This window comes from Hevea brasiliensis, unplaced genomic scaffold (assembly GCF_030052815.1).
Source record: "Hevea brasiliensis isolate MT/VB/25A 57/8 unplaced genomic scaffold, ASM3005281v1 Scaf88, whole genome shotgun sequence".
Lineage (NCBI taxonomy): Eukaryota > Viridiplantae > Streptophyta > Magnoliopsida > Malpighiales > Euphorbiaceae > Hevea > Hevea brasiliensis.
The window spans coordinates 164888-190963 of record NW_026615308.1 but is presented as its reverse complement, the minus strand read 5'-3'; the positions used below and the strand labels follow the sequence as shown (position 1 = coordinate 190963).

Genomic DNA, 26076 nt, shown 5'->3' with positions numbered 1-26076 from the left:
ATTATTCATCCCAAGAGAAGTTATATTTTTGATATAATTGATTCCGATTAAGGCTCAAATTCATATCTTATAACCCAGAAAATGATTACGGTACTATGATATCTGACCTTGTGAAATTCATGATACATTCAATCATTGAATTCTTAGTCCAGTAGCTCATAAAATCTAATTCTCTCTACATATATCGCTGTGTGTGTTTCTACATCGGCTACATCTTTTTTGCCTTTGTTGTAAACTGATTTGCAGTGTAAGGGCAACTCAAAGGAAAAAAAATCAACAAAAGTAGTATGGCAGTAAGCCTGTAACTAAATATATAATTTCATTTATATATTGATCCCGGAAAAATTAAATAGTAATATCAAATACACCCTCATATTGAGGGCCAATAAAAGCCCAACCCAACATTAAGAAATTAAACTCCATAGAAAATATCACACTTGCGCACTCCAACACAAGCACAAACACACATATAGGCATCACAAAAGAAGGTGATGCCAATGTTTTGTGCAGTATTTCTGTAGGGAAAGTTTTGCCTCCTCCAAGAGTATTACACTAAATTAATGGGTGAATATCATATGTACCCTCACTCGCATTCGTATGAGGTTTATTCTTCTTAATTCATGGAAGACTCACATTTTTGTGATGAGAGAGCATTGCATCCGATGTATACAATAATCTAACTTATTTTGGGTCTCCCTTGGAAAGGCTAGCCTCACGAGCAGCAGTAAGCTTGGCAATAAGTTTGTCCCTAGGTGGCCAGCTTTCTTGGATTATTGGGATATCAGAAAATTCCTGCATCCAAGCTATTAACAGTGGGAACTTTTCCTGGTCTATTAGTTTTGCACCACTCATCTCTTCATAAATTTCAAGATAATAAGCAGGCCACCCCAATGCAAGATCTACTAGTCCAATTTTCTCTCCTCCAAAGAATTTCTTTCCCCTTAATTCTTCTTCTAAATATTTCAAGTTTTGCAGATAAGTGTTGCTTCTAGTTGTTCTTTCCCTTCTGTCAAAAGAACACCAAAATCTTATTGACTGTAACACCTTCATCAAGAAAACAATAAAGAATGCAAGAAATGCATTATTTTCACTTTAATTGTATATTAATTAATGATGAGAGCTAATTACAGTTACCTTATCTTCACCAAATCTGACCCAAAACCGAGCCATGGCTTTCTGATGTGGATCTTCAGCCAACAAAGGAGTTTGCTTCCATGTCTTGTCCATGTATTCAAGAATGAAAAGAGATTCACAGACGGGTTTTCCATTGTGCACAAGCACAGGAATCTTCCTGTGGACATGGTTATGTTTCACAAGTGAAGGGCTCTTGTTGGAGAGGTCTTCGTATATTGCTTCATACGCGATACCCTTCAGTTTTAGTGCACAAACCACCCTTAATGAATATGGACTTGACCATATCCTAAAAAGCTTCACTTCTTCCATGGCAGATTTGATATCACTAACTACTACCTAGGCAGCTAATTCAGTGATCCAGTCCCTTCTTTATAATCAATTCTCTGGACTAATTCAGCTTCACTTTTCTTTACTCAAAAATTTTGTAAAAGTTTATATATAACAATAATAAAATAAAAATTAGGAGAAATAGACCGGTTTAATTTCACTCCAAACTAATGTGAGACACCCTCATGTTCAGGCATTAATATTTAAAGTATGAAATTTACAGGTAAATACAAGTAATTTAAAGCAGAAAAAAAACTCTAATACTAAATAAAAAAAATAGACCAAGTCTAATTACACTTCAAAAGTTAAGAAAAGGCTTTAAAAAAAAAAAAGCTTCTTGTTTTTATATTTAAAAAAAAAAATTCAGGGTGCAGTCCAATAATTGGTATTTTTCTTTCACTTCTTTTCTCTTCACGTTGATTTTTAGGATGAAATAAAATAAAATATATGAATAAATGAAGCTTCCTTTTAATATGACTTCTCTATTGATCATTATGTCGGCAACTACCCCTATTTTAATTTATTTTAATTATATTTCTATTTTTTTATTTTTTATTTCATATTTTTGACCATTTCCTGAGTTATATATTAAAGATTAAAATATTGTAACGTTTTTATAATGTTAATTATGTTTTTAAATTATATATTTTAATTAGATATTGAGAGAAAAAAATATTAATCGTTGAGATTATTTATATTTTAAAAAATTTTATTTCCAAATGATGAGCCTTTACTGAACAATTTTAATTTGTGTTGGCAACAGTATCAGGGATAGGTGCTTTTTTCTTTTTTTTCTTTTTTTTATCTGAGGGCAATAAATGATATATATATTTTTTAGTAAAAATAAATAAAATATAATTTAGTGGATGTGTTGAATGACTTTTAATAAAAAAAAAAGTTAAAATAAAATTTATCAAATTAATTTGATGGAGGTTAGCTGATTTAAAATTTATATTGACATTCGTCCACATACTTACCAATTTTATTAAAATTAAATATTTTTTTTAAAATTAAATTAAAATATCTTTGTATTTTATAGGGCCAGGTGAGATCCAGCATATCAATCACTGTAACAAAACTTTCTTTGTATGGTGGATCCGCCCTGCCCGTCTTTGTATTTGGCCTATAAATTAAGTGGCGTAGAGTCAAGAGGTTGGAGAAAGTTGCAACTTGCAAAGACATGAAGCGTACACTTGCTTTCTTTCTTATTCTCTTCTTTGTTTTCTATGTAAGTCCTTTCTTCTCTTCTTTGTTTTCTCTGTAAGTCCTTTCTTCTCTTCTTTGTTTTCTCTGTAAGTCTTCTATATCTAAGAATCACAAACTCATTCGATTTTTTTTTTTTTTTGGATTTATGAAACTAATGTAATTTTATCCCATTTTTGGTATTAGTTCGTCAACCTCAACAACGCAAGAAAACTACCTGAGGATTATTGGAAGAACATAATGAAAGATCAGCCTATACCAGAAGCGATCAAAAGCCTGTTTGTTGAAGATCCAGCTGATGCTGCCGCTTCTTTATTAGGTGCTAATAAAATGAACCATTTTGTTAAGGATTTTGATACGAGAGCTATTGCTGTTATATATCACAGCCAAGGCGAGAATAAGAAAAATGAACATTCCCCATCAAAATGATGATGATGATGAGATTAAAGGAGAGAAATCCTTTGTCGATCATAAAGCGAAGGTTTATAGATGTTAATTATTCATCAGAAAAGCTTATGTTTACAGAGTATGCAGATAAATAAATGAAGTGGGTGAAATTTTGCCTTGAGTTCATAATGAATTTCACCTGGGTAAGTTTTTTTTTTCATTAAGGTGTGCTTGTAATAATGTTTTTATACATCCTCTCGAATGGCAGCAAACTTGACAATTGTCTCGGGGTGGCCAATTGTCTTGGATGATTGGGGCAATTGAGAATTCCTGAATCCTTTGTTGCAATAGTGGGAATTTTTCTTGGTCTATGAGTTTTAGACCAATTACGTCCTCAAATATACCCAAGCAATAAGCAAGCCATCCCAATGCAAGATCCACTAACCCAATTTTCTCTCCTCCAAAGAATTTCTTTCCTTCTAGCTCCTTTTCCGAATATTGCAAGTTCTCCATTGCTTTTGGTATTTCTTCCTCTTGCTTTTTTCCTTGCTTCAACAAAATACCATATACTATTGATTGGAACACCTGCATCAACAAGAATATTTAGTTTGAACTACTTTTTATCTTTAAATTATATTAAATTAATGTATATATCTCTCAATTTTTAAAAATTTATGATTTAATCCCCATATCTTAACTCTATTAAATTGAAAATTCTTTTATATAATTTTGGGAAGGAGTATATGAAAATATGTTGTGGTTTCGCGTTTTGGTATACAAGGGATCATGATTTAAGTTTTGTTAATTTGATACCCTTTGGCCTTTTTTTTTTTTAATTTTTATTAGTAAACGTGGTTTAAACCGTTAGTTACTATTAAATAATGAGCACATGTCAATGTCACGTGTTCGTCACCTAAGCAATAATGAGCACCACACAAGCACCCCATCTGCATCATTTAACGGTAACTAACGTTTTAGATTATATTTGCTAAATGAGGAAAATACAGAGTATTAAATTGATAAAAATTAAACAACGATCCCTCATATATTAAAACACAAAATCACATTGTATTTTTTTATATTTTTTCCTTTTATGTCAATTTTTTATTAACTGTGAGAAATTATCAAAAATACCCTTAAAGGCAATTACATTTTTTTTTGTCTCTGTATTAAGTTAAAGTAACACATGCGCCTTAATTTTTCAAAAACTAATGGTTTTAGTCCCTATTTTTTTGACTTCATGAAATTCAAAAGAAAATACATTGTTTTCAAATATGGTCCAAGAAACTTTCAATTTGATGAAATTAAATGAACTGAACCATTAATTTTTGAAAATCTAAAGATATTTATGTTAATTTAAATATAATTCAAGAATAAAAAATTAATTTACCAAAAGATAATTTCTCTAGAGGAAAAAAAATGCTAAAAAAGCAACAAATAAGCAATAATACCTTATCATCACCAAAATTAGCTCAAAAGCGAGCCTTGGCTCGCTCATAAGCATCTTGAGGCAACAACGGAAATTGTTTCCATGTCTCGTCCACATATTCAAGAATAACAAGAGATTCATAAATGGATTTTCCATTGTGCAAAAGCACAGGAAACTTCTTATGAACAGAGTTCTATTGCAGAAGCAAAGGACTCTTGCTGGAGAGATCTTCAAACACTGTATCAAACTCAACTCCCTTCAGTTTTAGTGCCCATATCACTCTTAAAGCGAATGAACTTGACCATGTCCTAAAAACCTTTACTTCTTCTTCTGCCATAGCTAATTTTTTTTGTCATCTCCAATGAGTCTGCCATTTATATACAAATTTTTGGCTCCATTCTTCTGCTATTCTCTGTACTTGGTCTTTATTTCATTTTAAAAAAATTAATTTTTTTAACCCACAATAATAGTTTTATTAAAATTTCATCCCCAACCCGCTTGTTTTTCCTTTTTGGATAGTGACTCAATTTTACCAAGGAAAATTTTTTGGTAATATAAAAAAATTCTAAAAAAAAATTGTTAATATTTATTTTAATATTTAACATCTGATATGTCACAACCCAACCTATGGGCTGGACCGGCACTAGGACCTAGGTCAGTCTAAAGCCTCCGAGGCCTGTAGTAAGATTAACTGTTCCTCAACCTAATTCTAAGGCCCATTTGGGCCCAATTTCAAGAATTCAACATCGTTTAACGGGGAGTTTTTGACTCACCCGACCTGTAAATACAATATATAATAAATTGGGGAGCTCAGCTCACCCTCCACATGCTCATAATATCAAAAGTCCAATGGGAGCTCAGCTCCCTCATCCAATCCAGTCATACATACAGTTAATAATTTTACAGGTCCAACATAACTTTTATAATACAGGCCCAAAATAAAAATAAGTACTTCTAGCACATGTGGAGTCTAAAATTTAACTTAATTGTACAAAGTACATTAAATACTATCAATGAACCTGCGGAGAAGAAGAGCAGGTTAGTCACAACAAATAATCCTTCTGTAACCTGGAAAAATAGATGAACAGGAGTGAGCGTTCGACTCAAAGAATAAAATACCAATTTTAATCATAATCTCTATAGCTATCTAAAGCTAATGCACCATATGGAGTGATATGCAACATCCACATAATTTTCATACAATTCATATCATAACAGCAAAAAGGCAATTTGGAGCACTCACACACCCAACACTGTCAAACAATACATATATGGGAGTTGATCTTCTATATAGCCCTCTTAATCCAACCTCTGCCAGCGAGTGTCTCTCAAGCCGGACGTTCGCTTAATAAACCAAATGCGAGGTCCCAGCGAGTGTCTTTCAAGTCTTGTCTACCTTGAAGGACCGAATCCCAGCGAGTGTCTCTCAAGCCATGTCTAGCCATCCTGTCCATATCCAATACCATACCACACACACGCCACGAACACACACTGCTCCAAATTACCACAAACAACATCCATGACACTTCAATAATTATGAATGCAATATAAAACGTGCCTAGTGTTTAACTACATAGATACATATTTATAAGTGATGCATGGGCATACTTGAACATATAATAATATCGAAATTACAATTAAAATTAATATTTTACTCACAAACTTAAATTGAGGTCACTGTGGCAGCTGGGTGGAGGAGGAAGGCTGTCCCGGCTCACCTGACAATTTTATTATAATTATTTAATACATTTGACTCAATACAAACTAAGAAAAATCAAAGATGTCCTAAGTCGTGCAGAAAATCTGGCAGAATCTCCCCTATACCTAGGATCTACCCAACCTGCAAAAGAGCTTAAAACGCACTTCTATATCCACAAACCACACATCCACAACTCAATCACATCACATAGCCCCTCCTGTGCCCATCCAAACAGTCATCAATCACAATATGAAAAAATTACAGTTTAGTCCTTATAATTAATCCTTTTGCAAAAACTACCCAAATGAGCTCTAAAAATTCTAAAACTTTGCCCCACTGTCCTTAGCAATATTACTAAGCTAATGGAAAAGAAATTTTAATTTTCTAAGCTACCACGAATATTCTATGGATTTTTAATCCAATTCAAGTACTAGATAATTAAGAAAAAGTAAGGTTTGGGTTTACCTATGCCGCTTCTGACTCCAAAAACATGTTCGGGACATTTGGCAATGGTGGGATAGCCAAAATCTCGACCCAATTCTGAGACTTTTTCGGTAGCCTGTCTGCCTCGTCCAAAATTTACAAACCTGGGCAACCGTTGAATTTCCGCGAATTGAAGGTAGCTACATGAAGCCCACAACACAGGGGTTATTACATAATTTTTGTAGAATTTTCTAAGCTCATTTAGTGCTCGAAAAAACACTATAAAGTTTCACGGGACCTACCGAAAAACGGTGTCGAAAAATTTTGAAATTAGTATTGCCGCAAAGCTCTCGATGAGTAGAGCACTCCGGTACTTTCGGTTTTTTCGTGGGGTTCAAGGTTTGCCAGAAATTTAGCCCAAAAATCGAAATGTGCAAAAACTTTCCGAACAAAAATTGGGCAAAACGCTAGATGCATTTTAGTGTTCATGGTGTCTATGAAAAGCTCTCGAGGTGTAGATGAGTTTTGACACAAGACCCGGTCCAATTGGTGGTCGGATAGGACAGAATCAGCCCGAGAAGACGAAACAACGCGCAGCGGTGGGGACTTCAGCGTGACTTTTTGCCGCTAGAGCATCGTCCCGGCGACGGAGGTGGCACGGAGGTGCACGTGTGGGGGAGGTCTGGGCAGTGGGCGAGGGGTGGAGGAAGGAGAGAGAAAATAGGAGAGAGAGAGAGAGAGAGAGAGAGAGAGGGAGAGAGGCTGTCAAGAACGCGCGGAAGAGAAAAGAAAAAGAGGAAGAGGGCCGGTCCGATTCGACCGGTCCAATTCGATCCGATTCGATTCGATCGGTCCGATTCAGGATACAAAATTTTAAATTTTTACTCTGCCTTGGGACCGAAAACTAGGTCCAAAAATTCTACAAAAAATTCTTAGAATCCAAATATATTTTTAGTTTTGTCACGTGGTTTTAAATTAATTTTTAAACATCATCAAAGTTTTATATTTTTGAAAAATCAAACCAGCTTTTTAAAATCCGAAAAATTTCAAATAATCTCCTAAAATTAAAATAAAATAAAATATAAATGATTACCCATAAAATAATAAATTTAAAAATTATGGGTGTTACATTATATTACTTATATTATAAATATTTGATCATTGGTTTAATAGATTAATGATAATAAAATAAATTATTAATATTTTTCTTTTTTTATGACAAAAAAAAAGCTTTTTAAGTGCAAGTCTTTGTTCTCTAATGTCAATGTCTGCTATTAGAAGGTTTCATCGTTCCTGATTTAATCCAACTTACAGGGAGACCTATTACTTAATCATACTCAATCTCAACGTGTCGAAAGTATGGACAACTTAAAGTCGATTCACTCATCTCCATCAAGCAAAGACAATATTAAGTCTCTAATATTAGGATGGAAAATCAAACTGAAATTAAATGTATCTAATATCAAAGGCTTACCATTAAGCCACTACACTCTGCCAGTAACTATTAAATTTTTTTCATTATTTATTATTATTATTCAAATTTTGTTAACTATCCTCGCTTTAATCTTTAATATAAGCAGCAAATCTTACACCATCACAAATTAATTTTTTTCTTTTTTCAGTACGTATACAAGGGATGACGAACGTTTACTTCAAAGTGCGGTCTTGATTTCTACTTTGGCGGCTTTGCATGAAAATCGAAGTCTTTAGTTAGTTGACTACAATAGGCTGAAAGCCCACTTAAATTAGGCTCATTTAGGAAACACGAAGTACCCATATAAATTAATATATATTAATTTGTCATCTAATATTGATAAAAATTTAGAAAAAAAAAATCTAATATTGATAAAATTACTATTAGTTAATAATCTATTATGTTTTATTTCATATTTTTTTAACCATTTCCTCTTATGAGTTATATATAATACAGGTTAAAAATATTGTAATATTTTTATAATGTTAATTACGTTTTTAAAATATATATATTAATTAGATATTGAGAGAGTAAAATTATAATAGGTGAGAATATTTATATTTTAAATATAATATTTTTAAAAATTTTATTTCCAAATGAAGAGCCTTCGTTGATTTTTTTGGCAACAGTATCAGAGGTAGGTGAATTTTTCTCTTAAATGAGTCATTCGTAATTATTCAATCTGTCAATATAAATAGGGTACATCTAATAATGAGTTTAATTTATATTATATTAAATATTTATATTAAAATATGTATAAAATTAATATATATATATATATATATATATATATATATATAAAATATATAAATTTACATTCAAAAATTTAATTTAATGATAGATATAGTCAATTCTAATACGAATTCAAACTTTTTATAGCACACTCATTTAAATATAATTTAATTATAAAAATTCTATCTTTAAAAAATTATGAAACTCTTAACTCAACTCAATTAAGCCTTTATTTCTTTATGAAACTCTAAAATAATTAAATTATTTTTTAATATATTATCTTAAACGGTTCCTTGTTCTTTTATTTGAAAATCCAAAGAGTACATAGGCAAGATAACCCAACTCAAGATGAAAAAACCCAAAAAAGAATATGAGATTTCTTTGCACACTCCAATACAGGCCTAATACTGGCAAAAATTAAAATTGGCATCACTACCTGCAAGGTCTCCTAAGGTCGTCTTTGTTACATGGGCTTAGATGGTATTTTATCTAATTTATGAAAATTAACTTATAAATACCTAGTGTTTATATGTTAATTTAAACTTATAAATATTTAAAATTTTAAGTAATTATGTGTTTAATTAAAGTGATTATAAATTACTGATAAACAGTTAATGCATTTATTAAAAAATAATTTATAAGTATATATATTATTAAAATAATTAAAAATAATATTAAATAAAATTTATTATGAAATTTTAAAAATTAAATAAAAATAATATAATAAAATACTTGATCAAATTAATTTATATAGACAAGATTTATAAGTGCTAAAATAAAAAGTCTAATCCTCCATCTTATTATTTTTAGCTTATATATTCAATTTATAAATTCAAAAATTATTATAAATAAATAAATCATCATATTTTCAAAACTTACCAACACCCTCTTTCCCAAACGTTACTCCCAATCTAAGAGTGGAAATACACGTAAATAAAAAAAAATACTAAAAAAAATATGCTTTTTTTTAAAATAAATAAAATACACACAAGCACACATAGGATAAGAAAGGTACACACCCATTGACTCTAAAGAAGGTGATGTTGTTGGCTTTATCTTGTGTATTATTGGTGACAAATGAAAACTTGGACCATCCTTTATTTAAGTCCTCGTGCAAGGACAGCCTCACGACTGGCAGCGAACTTGGCGATAAGTTTGTCGCGAGGTGGCCAATTTTCTTGAATGATTGGGGCAGTTGAGAATTCTTGAATCCATTGTAGCAATAGTGGGAATTTTTCTTGGCCTATGAGTTTTAGACCAATTACTTCCTCAATTATACCCAAATAATAAGCAAGCCATCCCAATGCGAGATCCACTAACCCAATTTTCTCTCCTCCAAAGAATTTCTTTCCTTTTAGCTCCTCTTCTAAATGCTGCAAGATCTCCATTGCTCTAGGTATTTCTTCCTCTTGCTCTTTTCCTTCCTTGAACAGAATACCAAATACTATTGATTGTAAGACCTGCATCAACAGCAATGTTTAGTCTCAATCACTTTTAAGTTCTTGGGTTATGTCAAAATATATATATACCCCTAATTTTAAAAAATCAATGATTTTATCTTCATATTTTGACTCTATCAACTTCATAGTATATCAAGGAAAATAATGTGTAAAGTATGAAAATCACTAAACCTGAACTCTCAATATTTAAATCCATTCCAAACTCAATTAAAATTTATCATCAATTATCTGAAATCTCCATAAATTTAATTATTATTATTATTTAAAAAATACTCAAACCTATTTAATTTTAAATTTTTTAATTAATAAACTAAATAAAAATATCAATAATTTATATTTAAAAATTTAGAGAAAAAAAAAACCTTAAAGATAACTTCTTAAGGGGAAAAAAAAGGCTGAAAGGAAAAGCAACTAATACTCATCAAAGGAAACAATAATACCTTATCATCACCAAACTTAGCCCAAAAGCGAGCCTTGGCTCTCTCATGAGGATCTTGAGGCAACAATGGAAATTGTTTCCATGTCTCATCCACATATTCAAGAATAACAAGAGATTCACAGATGGGTTTTCCATTGTGCAGAAGCACAGGAACCTTCTTATGAACAGGGTTGTATTGCAGAAGCAAAGGACTCTTGTTGGAGAGATCTTCATACACTGTATCAAACTCAACCCCCTTCAGTTTTAGTGCCCATATCACTCTTAAACCAAATGCACTTGACCATGACCTGAAAACCTTTACTTCTTCTTCTGCCATAGCTACTTTGCTTTGTAATCTCCTACGATTCTAGCTCACAGAGTCTGCCATTTATATAAAAAATTTTTGCCCCATCCTTCTGCTATTCTCTGCACTTGGTCTTTATTTTATTTTAAAAAAATTAAATATTTTTTTAATCCACAATCATAGTTTTTATTAAATTTTCACCCCAACCCCCTTGTTTTGTTTTTTTGTCCTTTTTGGATAGTGGCTCAACTTTACGAAACTAAATTTTTTGGTAATATAAAGAAAAATTCTTTTTTAAAAAAAAAAAGAACTATTAAGATTTATTTAAATATTAATATTTGATAATTGATTGGATAGATTAGTAATAATAAATAAACTATTAAAATTTTTAATACTTCCTCCATCGTCTTCTTTTTGTTATTTTTTAGAAATTGTCTTGTCTAAAATTAGGTCATTTTGATATGATTAAAAAATATTAATAATATTTTTTTAACTTTATATCAATATCTCTACTAAATAGACGAGACAAATAGTAATTTAATCAAAGAGTATTTTATTTTAATTTAAATAATTTAATTATTTTCTTAATTATTGTATAAAAATTGATAAAATGGAAAGAGAGTACTTATTATTTGTTAACTCTTTTTTTCTTTGATTTCAAAAAAAAAAAATGATAACGATCCTCACTTTACTTGTTAATAAACTTAATATAAGTAGCAAATCTTTCATGCTGGAGAAGAACTAAGAAAAACGAAAAGTTGAAAGACTATATGATAATTTGATTATTGCACCACAACAAATTAAAAAAAAAAATGTCAGTACGCAAGGGATGACGAACGTTTAGTCCAAAGTGTGGTCTATTTTGACGGCTTTGTATAAAAATTGAAGACTTTAGTTAGTTGACTAATAGGCCAAAAGCCTACTTTAAATTAGGCCCATTTAGAAAATTCTTGCATTACCATAGAAAGAGGTGTTCACTGTGAGTATGAGTACTCTATCACTGTTTGCTGGTTTTTCAACCTGGAAGTATACGGTTCGCTAATAAGTAATAAAGTAGTGAGTAGAGTATCGTTCCACAAGAAATTTAAATTACAAGTACTAAGGTACATAATAATTTTGACTGTCTAGGCTGGTGAATAAAATGAAAGAGTGAATCTGATATTTTTTGAATACTAAAGATTAGAAGGATAATGAATTTAAAATGAAACAATCTATTTAAAATAATTTTAAAATTAAGATTTCATACTTTAACCTTATTATAGATGTAATCATGTCTATTCATTAGATTGAGGATCGTTGCTTTAATGGAAATTAATCCTAAGGTATCTTAGGTCCTCTCTTAAGGCACCTAAAGTGTATTTCAATCAGAGCTAAACCCTATTTTCGTTGACGATTAGTCCTAATAAAAACCCTTTAAGGTCTTTGATTAATTATGGAATTTCATAAAGGTCATCAGCCTATCTCCAGGTCAGATTTTCTAGATTTAATATTCTGATTTTTTAATATTAATCTTTACCTTTCAGTTATTCAATTAGTATCTTCTATCATGTCTAAGTGGGTACCAACACATAGCATGCATTAAGAACACAAAATATTGAATCAAAGAATAAAACTCAAATACAATAGATGAAACTCAATATTCGTCCATAATAATGATTATAAGCATTACTCTCCTAATTCTAAAATATAGAAATTACTCACTCATTGTGAGTTTAGCAAACATAATAAAAATGAAATTAAAGAACACAAAAATAGCTTAGAGAAATAGAACAAAAGAACCGAAGAAAATCTATAGTTTTGATCTTGTGGAACTTCGGCAGAGGACTCCTCCTTGATGCTAATGCACAATTCTTCTAGATGGCTTGGAGAGAATAATGAAGATATTAATGTCCGACTTTTTGATTCTGAACCCCCCTTCTCTGTTTACTGTTGCTTCTATTTATATTCAATGTCTAGGATTAGATTTTTAGAATTTTTTTCTCTATTTTTTTTCTTAATATTACTTACAAAAAGCTTTTCATTGATAATTAGAGACGAAAAATTTTTCGTAGGTATTTTTTCTTAAATTTTTCGTAGGATTTGCTCGTGGATAGACTTTTTTGAACCATTAGAATACGCATCAATCTCTATAGCTCTACCTTCCGAATTCATCATTTTCACGAATAATTTGACGGGTTTAATTTCAAAAAACTCCATCTTCTCTGGATGAGAGGTCTTCAATTGCTTTTCAGCACAATGGTAACACGCAAAGTTTGCAAATCCCTGTTCTCTTGAATGTAAGCAGAAATATAAATTATTCAGCAAGTTGGGACTAACATTAGAAGGGAATTCCTATCTAGACCCAGTTCACAACATGAGATTTATTTAATAAGTGAATTTCATATTTGATATAAGTAAGTCTACATAAGAAAAATCCTAGAAATATAATTATAAAAACATAAAATGCAGACAACGAAGAATAATTAATGATGAACATAAAATTAAGATTTGGACATGTACTGTTCTAATAATCCAGGAGTTTAGATTTCGCTAGAGAAAAGAAAGGAAACAAAATGAAAAATAATGATAGAGCAATTTACAATTTTCAAGTACAGGTCAATAGCTGCTCCCAACTACTGAAAAGAGCTTGAAAAAGACACAGGTTCTTCCATTGGAGGATATGGATTAATTAATAGCTGCTCCCAACTACTGAAAAGAGCTTGAAAAAGACACAGGTTCTTCCATTGGAGGATATGGATTAATTAAGACCTGGTAATACAATTGATTTATTAAAGCAGCTTTAAGGAAATTTCTATGGTAAGGGCACCAAGTCAAAGCAAATTTTTAGGGTTAATTTTATTCATAATCTCTCAACTTAATTTGTTATATCAGTAATGTCCTTTAACTTTAATTTGTATTATAAAAATTCTTAAATTTCAATTTGAATATCATTAAAATCTTTGTGACCTGCTATTACAGGTTTTCATACTAAATTTACTTACCGTGTCTCAACTTTAATAAATATACCATACACATCTCTTAATTTTAATTTATCTCAAAAAAATTTTAAACTTTCATTTAATATATTAAAAATTTTTAATACAAAAATGTAGTAAATAATAATTAGATTGATATATTGCCCTGCTAATTTGAAAAATAAGGACAAAAAACTGTATACAATATCAACCTATATAAAAAAGTTAATATAATATCATTCATATTTAATTAGGTTTAAATATTTCCAAAATAAAGTAAAATAATTATGGGTTATTATTTTTTTTTCTTATACTAAAATAAAATCAAAGGAATTAAGATAAATTAGATATAAATCTTTTAGGTATTAACCTAAAATCAAATTGAAAAATAATATAGGTAAAAATAATATTTTTATATGATAAATTAAATAATTAATTGTAAATATTTATAAAAATATTAAAATATTTCTAAAAATATAAATTTATTTTAAATAAATTAAAAATAAATAAAAATTTAAATTTTAGACTAATTATAAAATTAATGAATGACTATAGTAAACTTATTTAAATGGAAGGATGATAAATGAAACTCAATAATAAGTTAATAAAAAAAAATTACAATAGCAAATCACATGAATGAATTTTAGCGATATTCAAATTGAAATTTTAGATTTTTGTGATACAAATTGAAGTTGAAGGACGATGATAATACAACTATCTAAATTAAGAAATTATAAATGAAATTAACCCTATATAAGTTTAAAATATCATGAATCGATGGGTAGCTTTTCCCTTTATTTTTTAAAATTAAATGCTATAAAAGTTAGTAACTGAGGTAGTACTTCCTCTTCTTCTAGAATTAATTTAAAAACAAAGTCAACAAATATAGATTAGGTTTCGTGCACTCATATGAATAAGCTTAGACAAGTAATTAAACTTGGTTAGTTAATCGAACATTAAAAGAACTCGGTTAGGTAACATGCACTCATTATGGCTTGTCGTAAAAAAAAAAAAAAAAATAAATAAATATATATATATATATATATATATATAAATTAAAAGGTATTAAAAATTAATTAATATTAAATTTAATATACTTTAACTATAAAATAATAAAATAATATTTTATAAATTAACTTATTCAACAATATCTATATATATATATATATATATATATATATATATATATATATATATATATATATATATATATATATTAAAAAAAAGCGCTTTTTCTGGCCAGAATCCAAATGACAAACACGGCCTAAGCTCGAGCACAGGAGCAGCCAGTGACGGTGTGGCTTTCTTGGCTAGTTCTAATATCTATTTGATGGTTTTCTTTTTTCCCTTTTTTTTCTTTTTTTTTTATTTTTTTTTAATACAATGCCAGACGCACTCATGAACAAGTATGATAAGTTGCAAGCAGATCTCTCATCTTACTTCACAAAACACAGGCTCTCCAGAAACTTCTGGTAAGTAATAATATTTAAAGTTTGGATATTATTATTAATTTTTTATTTTCAATATTTATAAATAATAAATAAAAAATATTTTATAAATGAGCAGTTTCACTTTGTTTTGACCAAGGGAAGTTGTCTTTATTAGTCCACATACATCAGTATACCAATTCCAATTTCTCACTTGCCCTCCAGGTTGCATTTCCAGAGGATGACTGCCTGTGAAGCTTTTCCAAACTGACGACTATCACACATTCTCACTAAGAACGATTTCAATTAAATCTCTAACCATCTCATTACCATATCAATTGAATCTCAATTCAAAGGAAAGCTATTTCCCACCATTTTTACTTTTACAGTCCCTTATTATAATATAATGTGTGTATTTTATTATCAATATACCTTATAGACTTTCATATTAATTATAATATTCAACGAATAATGTGTGATTATATATTTATTTTATAAGCCAAGCTGAAATTAGCACAATTGTTCTATATTGGAAGTTGATCTGTTTACAAATTGGATGCTCTAAAAGCTTAGCAGCAGAGGGACGATCTTTCTGATCAACTTGCATGCATTGCTGGATATACACATGTAGATTTTCTGGTTAACATCTCCAACACATTGCATAGGCTCCATATATCAGCTTCGAAGCTTATACCCTTCTGCTCTCTTTCAATTAAAAACTTCAGGAGCCATTCAGTATGGAGTCAACTTGCTGGACTCAATAAAAGCACTAAATAAGGTGACTTGTCAATCCAAAATCAGCAATTTTCACACATCCATTCTCATCCACTAATACATATGTTAGCACATTTGACATATGTTAGCACATTTGACTTCCCTGTGAACAACATTTCTCTCATGGAGATAATTTAAACCTTTCGATATCTGTTTTGCATACATAGACACAAATCTTTTTACAAGGAAGCCTGCCTTGCTCAAGGAAAACAAGTTGGAAGGCTACTCCCCCTCACTTTATTCGTCAAAATTAATCTAATCACCCTGCCAGAAAATTTCAAACTCCAAATAAGCATCTCCAAATGCTCTTTACTCTTTATCCAGAGAATATGCTTTCTTATTGAACTAAGGAGAATGATCAATCGTAAAAATTTACATCCACATAGGTCCTGGTAAAAGAAATTTACGTTTCCTAACAAATTTCAATCACAAAAAACTAGTCCAAGATGGTTCAGATGATGAAAGGAAATATGGTCGATTCATGTTTTGTAGAGTTATTTCTTAATTCTTAAAGAGACTAAGAAGATAACACAAGAAGATTTGGAACCTTCACAGTCATTATCAGCAAGCAGATTTGACTTAGTTCATATAAAGTCCTAAAAAACTAAGATTTCCTTTTCGTACCATTTGCACTTTAGCCTATTTTTTCCCCCTTTTTTTTTTTCCTGCTGTTGTACTTACTCTAAAGAGACTTCGGCTTCGTGTGTAATGAACAAATGTTCTTCCATTGTAAATTCATACTGTGTAACCCACAAATTCAGGTATAATAACAGAACGATGTGACCAAATTTTCTTGTTAGCAAGTAGAACTTTTTCCTTCTTCATCTTCAAGAGGAATGCATCAACGAAAGGAAGCCTTGTTGCAACATGCCTTTTTAGCTGCAATAACACAAGTGGCAAATTTGAAAGTAGCATTAGCAGGATTCCTTTCAGATAAGATAAGAGGTAGGGAAGAAAAGTAAGAACAAGAACAATAAGTTTACACCCTGAATGCATCAAAGCCCTCAAAGAAACTACTTAAAAGGAATTTCTTTTTGGAAAAAAAAAAAAAAAAAGAATAGCCCAGTTGATGACACTTACTCTTACTCTTCTTGCCCCTTCATTAGGAGGCAGTTGACATTCTGTTGCTGAAGATTTTGACGGTGAAATAGACGTTTTAGGCCTGTCTGAAGAAAATGCCTTGCTCAGTATAGAAATGGAAGGATCCACTCTGAAACATGAGATAATGTTGACCCCACAAGCTCAAAGGAGCATAGATTTTGATGATACCAAAACTCAACTAGAATCAAACTAACATTGTTTTAAGTGTTGTGCATCTCAAAGATAAGTCACAAGGATTTTATGATGGATTCGTGCCTCTGAAGAAAGGATGACATTCTAAGGATAACACAGGATGAATCAAAGGAGATAAAAGAAGAAAAGGTTACCTTCCAAGGCTGCATTGAAAAATCAGAATTGAAGGTACATATAGTATTAGAGTTAGTTTTATCTTTTAGGATTTCTTGTGAAAAGAATTGAGGAGTAAAAGTCAATGATCTTTATTTTCAATGCCTCAAATGATTTTTCTTTTAAACATCATTATTACTGGCCTAAAAGTATTTGACTATGATTTGGTGTGAAGTTTTATAGTTTTGAAAGTTATGCAGAAAAGTTTTCCTGGTATGCTAACTGGTTTGCTACTTATATTAGTACGCTAACTGGTTTGCTATTTTCTCAAGTATGCTAACTGTCTCAACTCTGCACCACATCGTAGAAAATGACAAAATAACGGCTATTTTCTTGAAATTCGTATCTGTAACGTTCAAATGAGTTCTGCAACGGTAAAAAATGTTCCAAAGCTATAAATACACCTTCCTTTGGCCATTTTGCACTTAATGAAAGTCCCTCTACTGTTCAAAATCATAAAAGCTTTCATTCAAAGTGCTCAAAGTGTTTTATTGCTCATCATTGGCTTATTTACTCAACTCTTCTTTATAGATTCTGTTGTATTGATTGAGAGTGAGTTTTAAACACATTATTATCATTTATGAGAGGTCATTCAAGCACTTATTGAAGCTTGGTTGTGAAAAGTGTTTGGGATAACACTTGGTTGAAGTGTGAAGCTACTTGTAAAAGCTTTGGTGAGAAGTTTTGTAAAGGGCTTTTGTCTCTTGCCTTTAAAAGAGAAGAATAGTGAAGTGAAGACTCAAAGTGGGATCTTTGAGAGAGTGGATGTAGGCTAGTTAAAGCCGAACCACTATAAAAATTTCAGTGTTCATTTTCTCAACCCTTGCTCTTTACATTTATGCATTTTAACTTTATGATTGATATGCTTTTGCTGATATGAAAGTTGATATCATACGCTGTTGATCTTGCTGCTATCTGAGAAAAACAGTTTACTGCTAAATCTGCTGATATCTGATATAATTTGCTTATTGTTTAATCTGCTGTCAGTTAGTATATCTGGTATTCTGCTCTGGTTGCTGTGTTAAAAATTTATCCAGATTACTGATATCCTTACTGAATGCTAACATAGTCTGTTATATCAGTACACTGATTGCATATAGCTTAACTTTGAATCAACTTGTCAATAGGGCTGTATTGTTCATATTTCACATTAGTCAATTAAGTTGAACCTAGCTGCAATTTTCAAAGGTTTTGAGCAAGAACCGAAAATTGTTTTTAAAGTCCAATTCACCCCCCTCTTGGACATATTTTGGGACATCAATTTGGTATCAGAGCTTGTCTCTCTTTCTTGAGGATTAAACCCCTTAGAGTGATCCACACACATGGCTAGTTCATCTAGAAATTCTGCTGGTATACCTGCCCCCTTAGATGAAGGTTATTCCATCACTAGACCTCCACTTTTTAATGGCACAAATTATTCCTTTTGGAAAACTAGAATGAGAAACTTTATACAATCTGTTGACATTGATGCTTGGAGAATAGTTAAAGATGGTCCTTATATTCCTTATAAAACCAGTGAAGGAACTGTACAAATTCCTAAAGCTGAAGTTGAATTTGATGATAATGATTGGAAAAAAATTTCTACAAATGCCAAGGCTATTAATATTCTTCATTGTGCTCTTGATATTAATGAGTATAATCGTGTTTCAGGATGTCAAACTGCAAAAGAGATATGGGACAAACTAGAAGTCACATATGAAGGAACTGATGTGGTGAAAGAGTCAAAGGCAAACCTCCTCATCCGTGATTATGAATTATTTGAGATGAAACACAGGTGAAACTATTCTTTGAGATAGTACAGATTTACAGGACCTTGTAAATCTACTTAAAGCTCTTGGAAAGAGATTTGAAGAACAAGAACTTGTAAAGAGATTTGAAGAACAAGAACTTGTAAAGAAAATTCTGAGGTCTCTTCCAAAGACGTGGGAAGCAAAAACTACTGTTATTCAAGACACCAAGGATTTCAGAAAATACACCTATGATGAGCTGATTGGTTCTCTCATTGCACATGAGATGATTTACAAGAAAGATGAGAATGAAGGTGATCAAAAGAAAAAGAAAGGCATAGCTTTCATATCTGAAAAAGTAGATGAGAAAAAGAAAAATGTTGCTCTTAAAGCTAGTTCAAGTGATGATTCAAGTGCTTCAAGTGATGATGATGAAGATATGGCTATGATAGTCAAAAGATTCAAAAGAGCATTTAGAAAAGGTGGAAGCAAATACAAGAAGTTCACAAAGAAATATGCTCCAAAGACTCCAAATCATTCAAGTGAAATAGTTTGTTATGAGTGTAACAAACCAGGCCACATTAAGCCAAAATGTCCTACTTTGAAGAAGAAAAATAAGTTTAGAAAGGACAAAAGCAAAAAGGCAATGGCGGCAATATGGAGTGATAGTGACTCTTCATCAATTGATGAAACAAGTGACAAAGAGGCTGCAAACACTTGTATGATGGCAATTGAAGAAAAAGGTGAATGCTCACACATCGAAGATAGTGAAAATGAGGTAAATCTTGAACTTTCTAATGTTGATGAATTAGAACTTGCATTTGTGAAGACATATGATAAATATAGAACTTTTAAAAAGAAATGCAAAATTTTAGTTCATGAAAATTGTGCTTTAAGATCAGAAAATATTTCATTAAGTATGGTTTCAAAGGAAAATGAATTTTATAAATCTCAAATGAAATTATTTAAGGAAGTTAATAATGAGCTTCAAAAATCAAAAGAAGTGTGTGAACAACTTCTTGAGAAAAACATAATTCTTGAAGAAAAAGTTGAATCTTTGACAAGAGATTTATCTAAATTTACAAAAGGAAAAGAAACACTTGATATACTTATTGGGAATCAAAGATCCACAAATGAAAAATCTGGAATTGGATATGATGGATTTATGAAGGATGAGAAATACAAACAATTTTTTGTTAAAGCTACATCCTTTTCTCAACCGAGTATTATATGCTTTTATTGTAATCATAAAGGTCATATGATTAATGCTTGTCCTATTAGGAAAGGAACCTTTAAGGCAAAGAAAGTATGGGTGCCTAAAGGAACTCTACCTAATGTTACTAACATTCAAGGACCCAAAGTTGCTTGGGTACCTAAGAACGATTAAGCGATTTCAGTGTCCGCTAAGGAGTATCTTTGGAAACAGAACATTGGTACATTGATAGTGGCTGCTCTAGGCACATGACAGGAAATAAAGGCAAGTTTTCCTCTCTTACCTTGAAAGAAGAAGGTTATGTGAAATTTGGTGATAAAAGCAAAGCTAAAATTGTTGGATGTGGAACTATTGGTAAAAATCCTTGCATTGAGAATGTTGCATTAGTTCAAGGATTAAAGTATAATCTTTTAAGTGTTAGTCAACTATGTGATAATGGTTTTAAAGTGATTTTTACTTCTACACATTGTGAGATTCATGGAAATAATGTTATGTTTGCTGGTGCTAGAATAGATAATATTTACTTACTTGATTTAACAAGTCTTAAAGAAAATTGTGAAACATGCTTTATGACTTCAGATGATAGTGCATGGTTATGGCATAGAAAATTAGGACATGCTAGCATGAGAACACTTGCTAAACTTTCTAGAAGGAACCTTGTTAGAGGACTTCCAAAGCTAAGATTTGAAAAAGAATTTCAATGCAAAGCTTGTGCACTTGGTAAGCATACAAAATCATCTTTTAAATCAAAAAATATTGTAACTACGTCTAGACCATTGGAATTATTACATCTTGATCTTTTTGGTCCAATCACACCTAGAAGTCTAGGAGGCAAGGCATATGCATTTGTAATTGTTGATGATTTTTCAAGATTCACATGGACTTTCTTTCTTGCTCATAAAGATGAAACCTTTGATATATTTGAAGCTTTTTGCAAAAGAACTCAAAATGAAAAAGGATATTGCATTACATCCTTGAGGAGTGATCATGGAAAAGAATTTGAAAATAATTTGTTTGAAAATTTCTGCTCTCAAAATGGTATTTATCATACATTTTCAGCTCCTAGAACTCCACAACAAAATGGAGTTGTTAAAAGGAAAAATAGATCTCTGCAAGAAATGGCAAGAACAATGCTGAATGAAAACAGTTTACCAAAATATTTAAGTGAAGTCAGAATACAAGATGCTACATTTTGAACAGAGTTTCCATTAGAGCTATTATAAAGAAAACTCCTTATGAACTATGGAAAGGAAGAAAACCCAATATTGCATATTTTCATGTCTTTGGTTGCAAATGTTACATTTTGAATAACAAAGACAGCAATCTCAAGAAATTTGATGCTAAATCCTGTGAAGGAATTTTTCTAGGCTATTCAACAAATAGCAAAGCATATAGGATTTTCAACAGAAAAACATTGACCATGGAAGAATCAATGCATATACTTTTTGATGATGCTAACACTTCCTTGCAAAGGAAAGATTCTTGTGATGATGAAATTGAGCAGATTCTAAATTCAAAGAATTCGAATAATGATGAGCTTGAATCAAAAGAACAAGTGGAGGATGATCAAAATGATAAAGAAGAAGAACTCCCTTGCTCCACAAATGTTGAAATTCAAGAAGACTCTCAACCAAATGTGGAAGAACTACAAATTGAGGAACCTCAACATCAAGACATTCCACAAGAATGGAGGTACCATAGAAATCATTCCAAAGATGATATCCTTGATAGTCCATCACAAAGAATGATGACAAGAGCTCAACTTAGAAGATACTTTGGTAATGTTGCTTTTGTTTCTCAATTTGAACCCAAAACATATGATGATGCTCAAAATGATGAAAATTGGCTTTTTGCTATGCAAGAGGAATTAAATCAATTTGAAAGAAACAAAGTTTGGACACTTGTTCCTAAACCTACAAAGCACTCTGTTATTGGAACTAAATGGGTATTTAGGAATAAGATGGATGAAAAAGGACATGTAGTTAGAAATAAAGCTAGACTAGTAGCTCAAGGATACAACCAAGAAGAAGGTATTGATTTTGATGAAACCTTTGCTCCGGTTGCTAGAATTGAAGCTATTAGAATGTTGTGTGCTTTTGCATGTTTTAAGAATTTTATGCTTTATCAAATGGATGTTAAAAGTGCATTTTTAAATGGATATATTGATGAAGAAGTTTATGTAGCTCAACCTCCTGGTTTTGAAGACCCTCACTTTCCAAATCATGTTTATAAGCTTACTAAAGCTCTCTATGGTTTAAAACAAGCTCCTAGAGCATGGTATGAGAGACTTAGTAAATTTTTGCTTCAAAATGATTTTAAAAGAGGAAAAGTGGACACTACTCTTTTCATTAAGAAAATAGGAAAAGACATGCTTATTGTGCAAATTTATGTAGATGATATTATTTTTGGTGCTACTAACCATTCTCTTTGTAAGAAATTTTCCAACATGATGAAAAGTGAATTTGAAATGAGTATGATGGGTGAACTTACCTTCTTTCTTGGATTGCAAATTAAGCAAATGAAAGATGGAATTTTTATAAATCAGTCCAAGTACATAAAGGATATGCTGAAGAAGTTCAAAATGGAGGATATGAAAAGTGTTGGAACTCCCATGAGCTCAACAATTAAATTGGAAAAAGATGAAAAAGGTAAAGAGGTAGATAATAAATTTTATAGAGGTATGATTGGTTCTTTACTCTACTTGACAGCATCTAGACCAGATATTCATTTCAGTGTATGTTTATGTGCAAGATTTCAGTCATGTCCAAAAGAATCTCATCTTGTAGCTTGATTAAGAGAATTTTTAAGTACCTCATTGGCACTCACAACATTGGCTTGTGGTATCCAAAATGTGAATCATTTGATCTTATTGGTTATAGTGATTCAGATTTTCTGGTAGTAGATTAGACAGAAAAAGCACTACGGAACTTGTCAATTTCTAGGTCATGCATTAGTTTCATGGCACAAGAAAAGCAAACCATTGCACTTTCTCTGCAGGTTGAATATATTGCATTGGAAGTTGTGTTGCACAGATTTTGTGGATGAAACAACAGCTTGAAGACTTTGAAATTAAATTTGATCACATTCCCATAAGATGTGACAATACTAGTGCTATAAGCCTATCAAAAAATCCTGTTTAACACTTTAGAAGCAAGCATATTGAAATTAGACATCATTTTATTAGGGATCATGTTCAAAATGGTGATATTCAAATCGAATTTGTCCCTTCTGAAAAACAGCTTGCTGACATTTTCACAAAGCCACTTAATGAGGAAATTTTCTGCAAAATAAGAAAAGAACTTGGTATGATTGATGCTCTTGATTAAGTTTTGATGCATTCTCATGTTTCCATATGAAAATGAAGTGATATATGTTGGTTTGTAGTGTTAAAAATGCATTCTGGTATTTTTGGTGCAATTTAAAAAATTCTGGATCTTATCAGATATGAACAGTAATCTGCAGAATTTGATCTCAGTGGCATACTAATCCGTTTGCTAATTTTCTTGTTTGCTAAATGCTTTACCACTGCTCCTACTTTTTCGTTGGCAAACTGGAAGTCAAGTCTGATTGCACTAAAACTCTAAAATTATTTTTTCTCTCGAGCGCCTATTCTGCATGTTTAAAGCCCATATTACTTAAATACCCCTCTACTTAGAGTATTGCATCTTTATGTATTTAAGGGCAAAATGGACTTTTAACACATTAATTTGCGCGGGATTCAATTTTTTCCTGAACCATCAATCTTCTCGCCGTCTCTCCTCTGCTACACGCTACCTATTCTCTGCAAAAACCTACAGTTGTGTCTTTTCAGTTTTAAAATTCAAAACTCCTCTTTCCGTCGCTTCGTATCTCAGAACCCGAACGGCTGCATTTCTTTCCACTTGCAAACCCATTTCGGCCGCACCCTTCCAAGCCATCGTCTCCCTTCATCATTTTTAAATACTTCCGAAACCTATTGGCAGTGAATCGATTAAATCGATTGTTTGCAGATAGAAAATCCCCAAAATTTTTCGTTTCCTTTATTTCTCTAAATCTGCCGAAAGAAATCATTTGCTGTTGGATATTTTTCTTTTGCCTAAGTCGATTCGCACTCTCTGTTTCAGTATATTCCAGGTATAAAATCTAAAACTTTTATGGAATCGTGTTTTACATTCTATCTATGCCTGTTTTATTTGCTTTCGCAATGTGCTGATAATTTTTTTTCTGTTTGATTTGCTCTCGCTTGTTTGTTCTGTTTTAGCGCTCAGTTGTTAATTTTTTTTTGGCATCAACATTTCGTAAAATGTGGTATATAATAATAAATCGACTGCCATGGATTCGTAAGAACCCGAATATCTCGTGTTGTCTGTTCTATTTTTATGCCATTGCGCTCTGTTGTGCTAAATGAATGTTGATATGCTTCGATTGATTATATATATAAATATATATTGGCTGCTCACATCGCTGAATTTATAATCTCAGTCCTCACTGTCCTTACGGCCTAATTTGCTTCTGAGATTGGTTATGGCGAGAGACAAAGGAAAAGGGAAAGCCAAAATCCCCACATATTCATCATCGGACTCCACTGACTCAAGTGTTCCTGCGTCTCCTCCTCCACAAAAAGATGCTCCTCTGGTAATTGGCAAACCAAAAGAAACACCCAAGAAAAGAACCAGTGAGCCAGTCCAAGAAAAAGGAATCAAAAAGAAAAAGACTTCAAAAGCTCCAGTTGTACATATGGAGAGGGCTATTCATGAGCCAAGGTATATTCACTGGCCTGCTTTTATTGAAGTTCCTGTTCCTTTGCAATCCTTGTTTGAGTATCAAAAATGGGATAAACTATGTTCTGACACTGAAGGAGTGTATGTGGATTTAGTTCAAGAATTCTATAAAAATTTGAGGGTAGATGATTCTGACAAAGATGAGTCTTTTAAGGTGAAAATGAAAGGAAAAATCTATGAAGTGACAGTTGCTAGATTAGCTAAAGCCCTAGGAATTCCAAACAGTGGGAATAAAATCTGTTCTCACAAAGATGTTTTTGCTGTTGGTGGATTTAACAAAAGAGATTTTGAGGGTGAAGTGTTTAAAGGGGAAGTGAAGGATAAAACTAGCATTACTCATGCTCATCAACACATCAAAATTCTTCATAGTTTTATCATTTATGTGTTGAATCCTAGAACTGGCAGTCCCAACTATTTGAGTACCCTTGATCTCTGCATAATCTGGCATATAGTAAACCAAATTGAATTTAATCTTGCCTATTTTATGCTGAAGCAAATCATGAAATGGAAGCCACCTTACAAGCTACCCTATGCCCATCTTCTTAATGGTCTATTTAGAGACTTTGGGATACCTTTGGAAACCGAGAAACTTAGGACCAATATGATCCCAATTACTAGTTTGCAAAAAGATGATGATGGTAGAAAGCTTAGATTTGATCAAGGTGCTAGTTCCAAAGATAGTGCAAGTGGTACTTTAAATGTTGAAGGAATTTTGGAGGAAGTAAACAACTTGAGAGAATTTGTTGAAATAGAACTTGGAGAGCTACAGAAATTTAGAGGTTTTC

At 31.4% G+C, this 26076-nt stretch overlaps 3 protein-coding genes and 1 pseudogene across 3 annotated transcripts; all 4 read right to left on the bottom strand.

Moving 5' to 3' along the window:
- Positions 1-681: 681 nt before the first annotated feature.
- LOC110646427 (probable glutathione S-transferase) lies at positions 682-1443 on the bottom strand. The gene is made up of 2 exons (XM_058142877.1): positions 1135-1443; positions 682-1044 (listed from the first exon to the last, which is right to left on the bottom strand). Exons 1-2 carry the CDS (start codon positions 1441-1443, stop codon positions 682-684), a joined length of 672 nt encoding a protein of 223 aa, XP_057998860.1.
- A 1803-nt stretch (positions 1444-3246) lies between these two features.
- Positions 3247-4817, bottom strand: LOC131177783 (probable glutathione S-transferase; annotated as a pseudogene).
- A 4788-nt stretch (positions 4818-9605) lies between these two features.
- On the bottom strand, positions 9606-11093 carry LOC131177788 (probable glutathione S-transferase). Its single transcript, XM_058142894.1, has 2 exons — positions 10709-11093; positions 9606-10268 (listed from the first exon to the last, which is right to left on the bottom strand). Exons 1-2 carry the CDS (start codon positions 11021-11023, stop codon positions 9906-9908), a joined length of 678 nt encoding a protein of 225 aa, XP_057998877.1. The 5' UTR covers positions 11024-11093; the 3' UTR covers positions 9606-9905.
- A 5787-nt stretch (positions 11094-16880) lies between these two features.
- On the bottom strand, positions 16881-24448 carry LOC131177782 (uncharacterized). Its single transcript, XM_058142876.1, has 3 exons — positions 24421-24448; positions 17226-17386; positions 16881-17024 (listed from the first exon to the last, which is right to left on the bottom strand). Exons 1-3 carry the CDS (start codon positions 24446-24448, stop codon positions 16881-16883), a joined length of 333 nt encoding a protein of 110 aa, XP_057998859.1.
- Positions 24449-26076: the final 1628 nt, after the last annotated feature.

Excerpts from the sequence above, each read along its gene's own strand:
- LOC110646427 (XM_058142877.1), bottom strand. The coding sequence starts at position 1,443 with ATGGAAGAAGTGAAGCTTTTTAGGATATGGTCAAGTCCATATTCATTA. Across the intron at positions 1,045-1,134 it reads TCAGATTTGGTGAAGATAAG|GTGTTACAGTCAATAAGATT; the intron begins GTAACTGTAATT and ends TTCTTGATGAAG.
- LOC131177782 (XM_058142876.1), bottom strand. The coding sequence starts at position 24,448 with ATGGCTTGGAAGGGTGCGGCCGAAATGG. Across the intron at positions 17,387-24,420 it reads GAAGGGTGCGGCCGAAATGG|CTTGTGGGGTCAACATTATC; the intron begins GTTTGCAAGTGG and ends TGCTCCTTTGAG. Across the intron at positions 17,025-17,225 it reads AAGGGGCAAGAAGAGTAAGA|CTAAAAAGGCATGTTGCAAC; the intron begins GTAAGTGTCATC and ends GTGTTATTGCAG.
- LOC131177788 (XM_058142894.1), bottom strand. The coding sequence starts at position 11,023 with ATGGCAGAAGAAGAAGTAAAGGTTTTCAGGTCATGGTCAAGTGCATTT. Across the intron at positions 10,269-10,708 it reads CTAAGTTTGGTGATGATAAG|GTCTTACAATCAATAGTATT; the intron begins GTATTATTGTTT and ends CTGTTGATGCAG.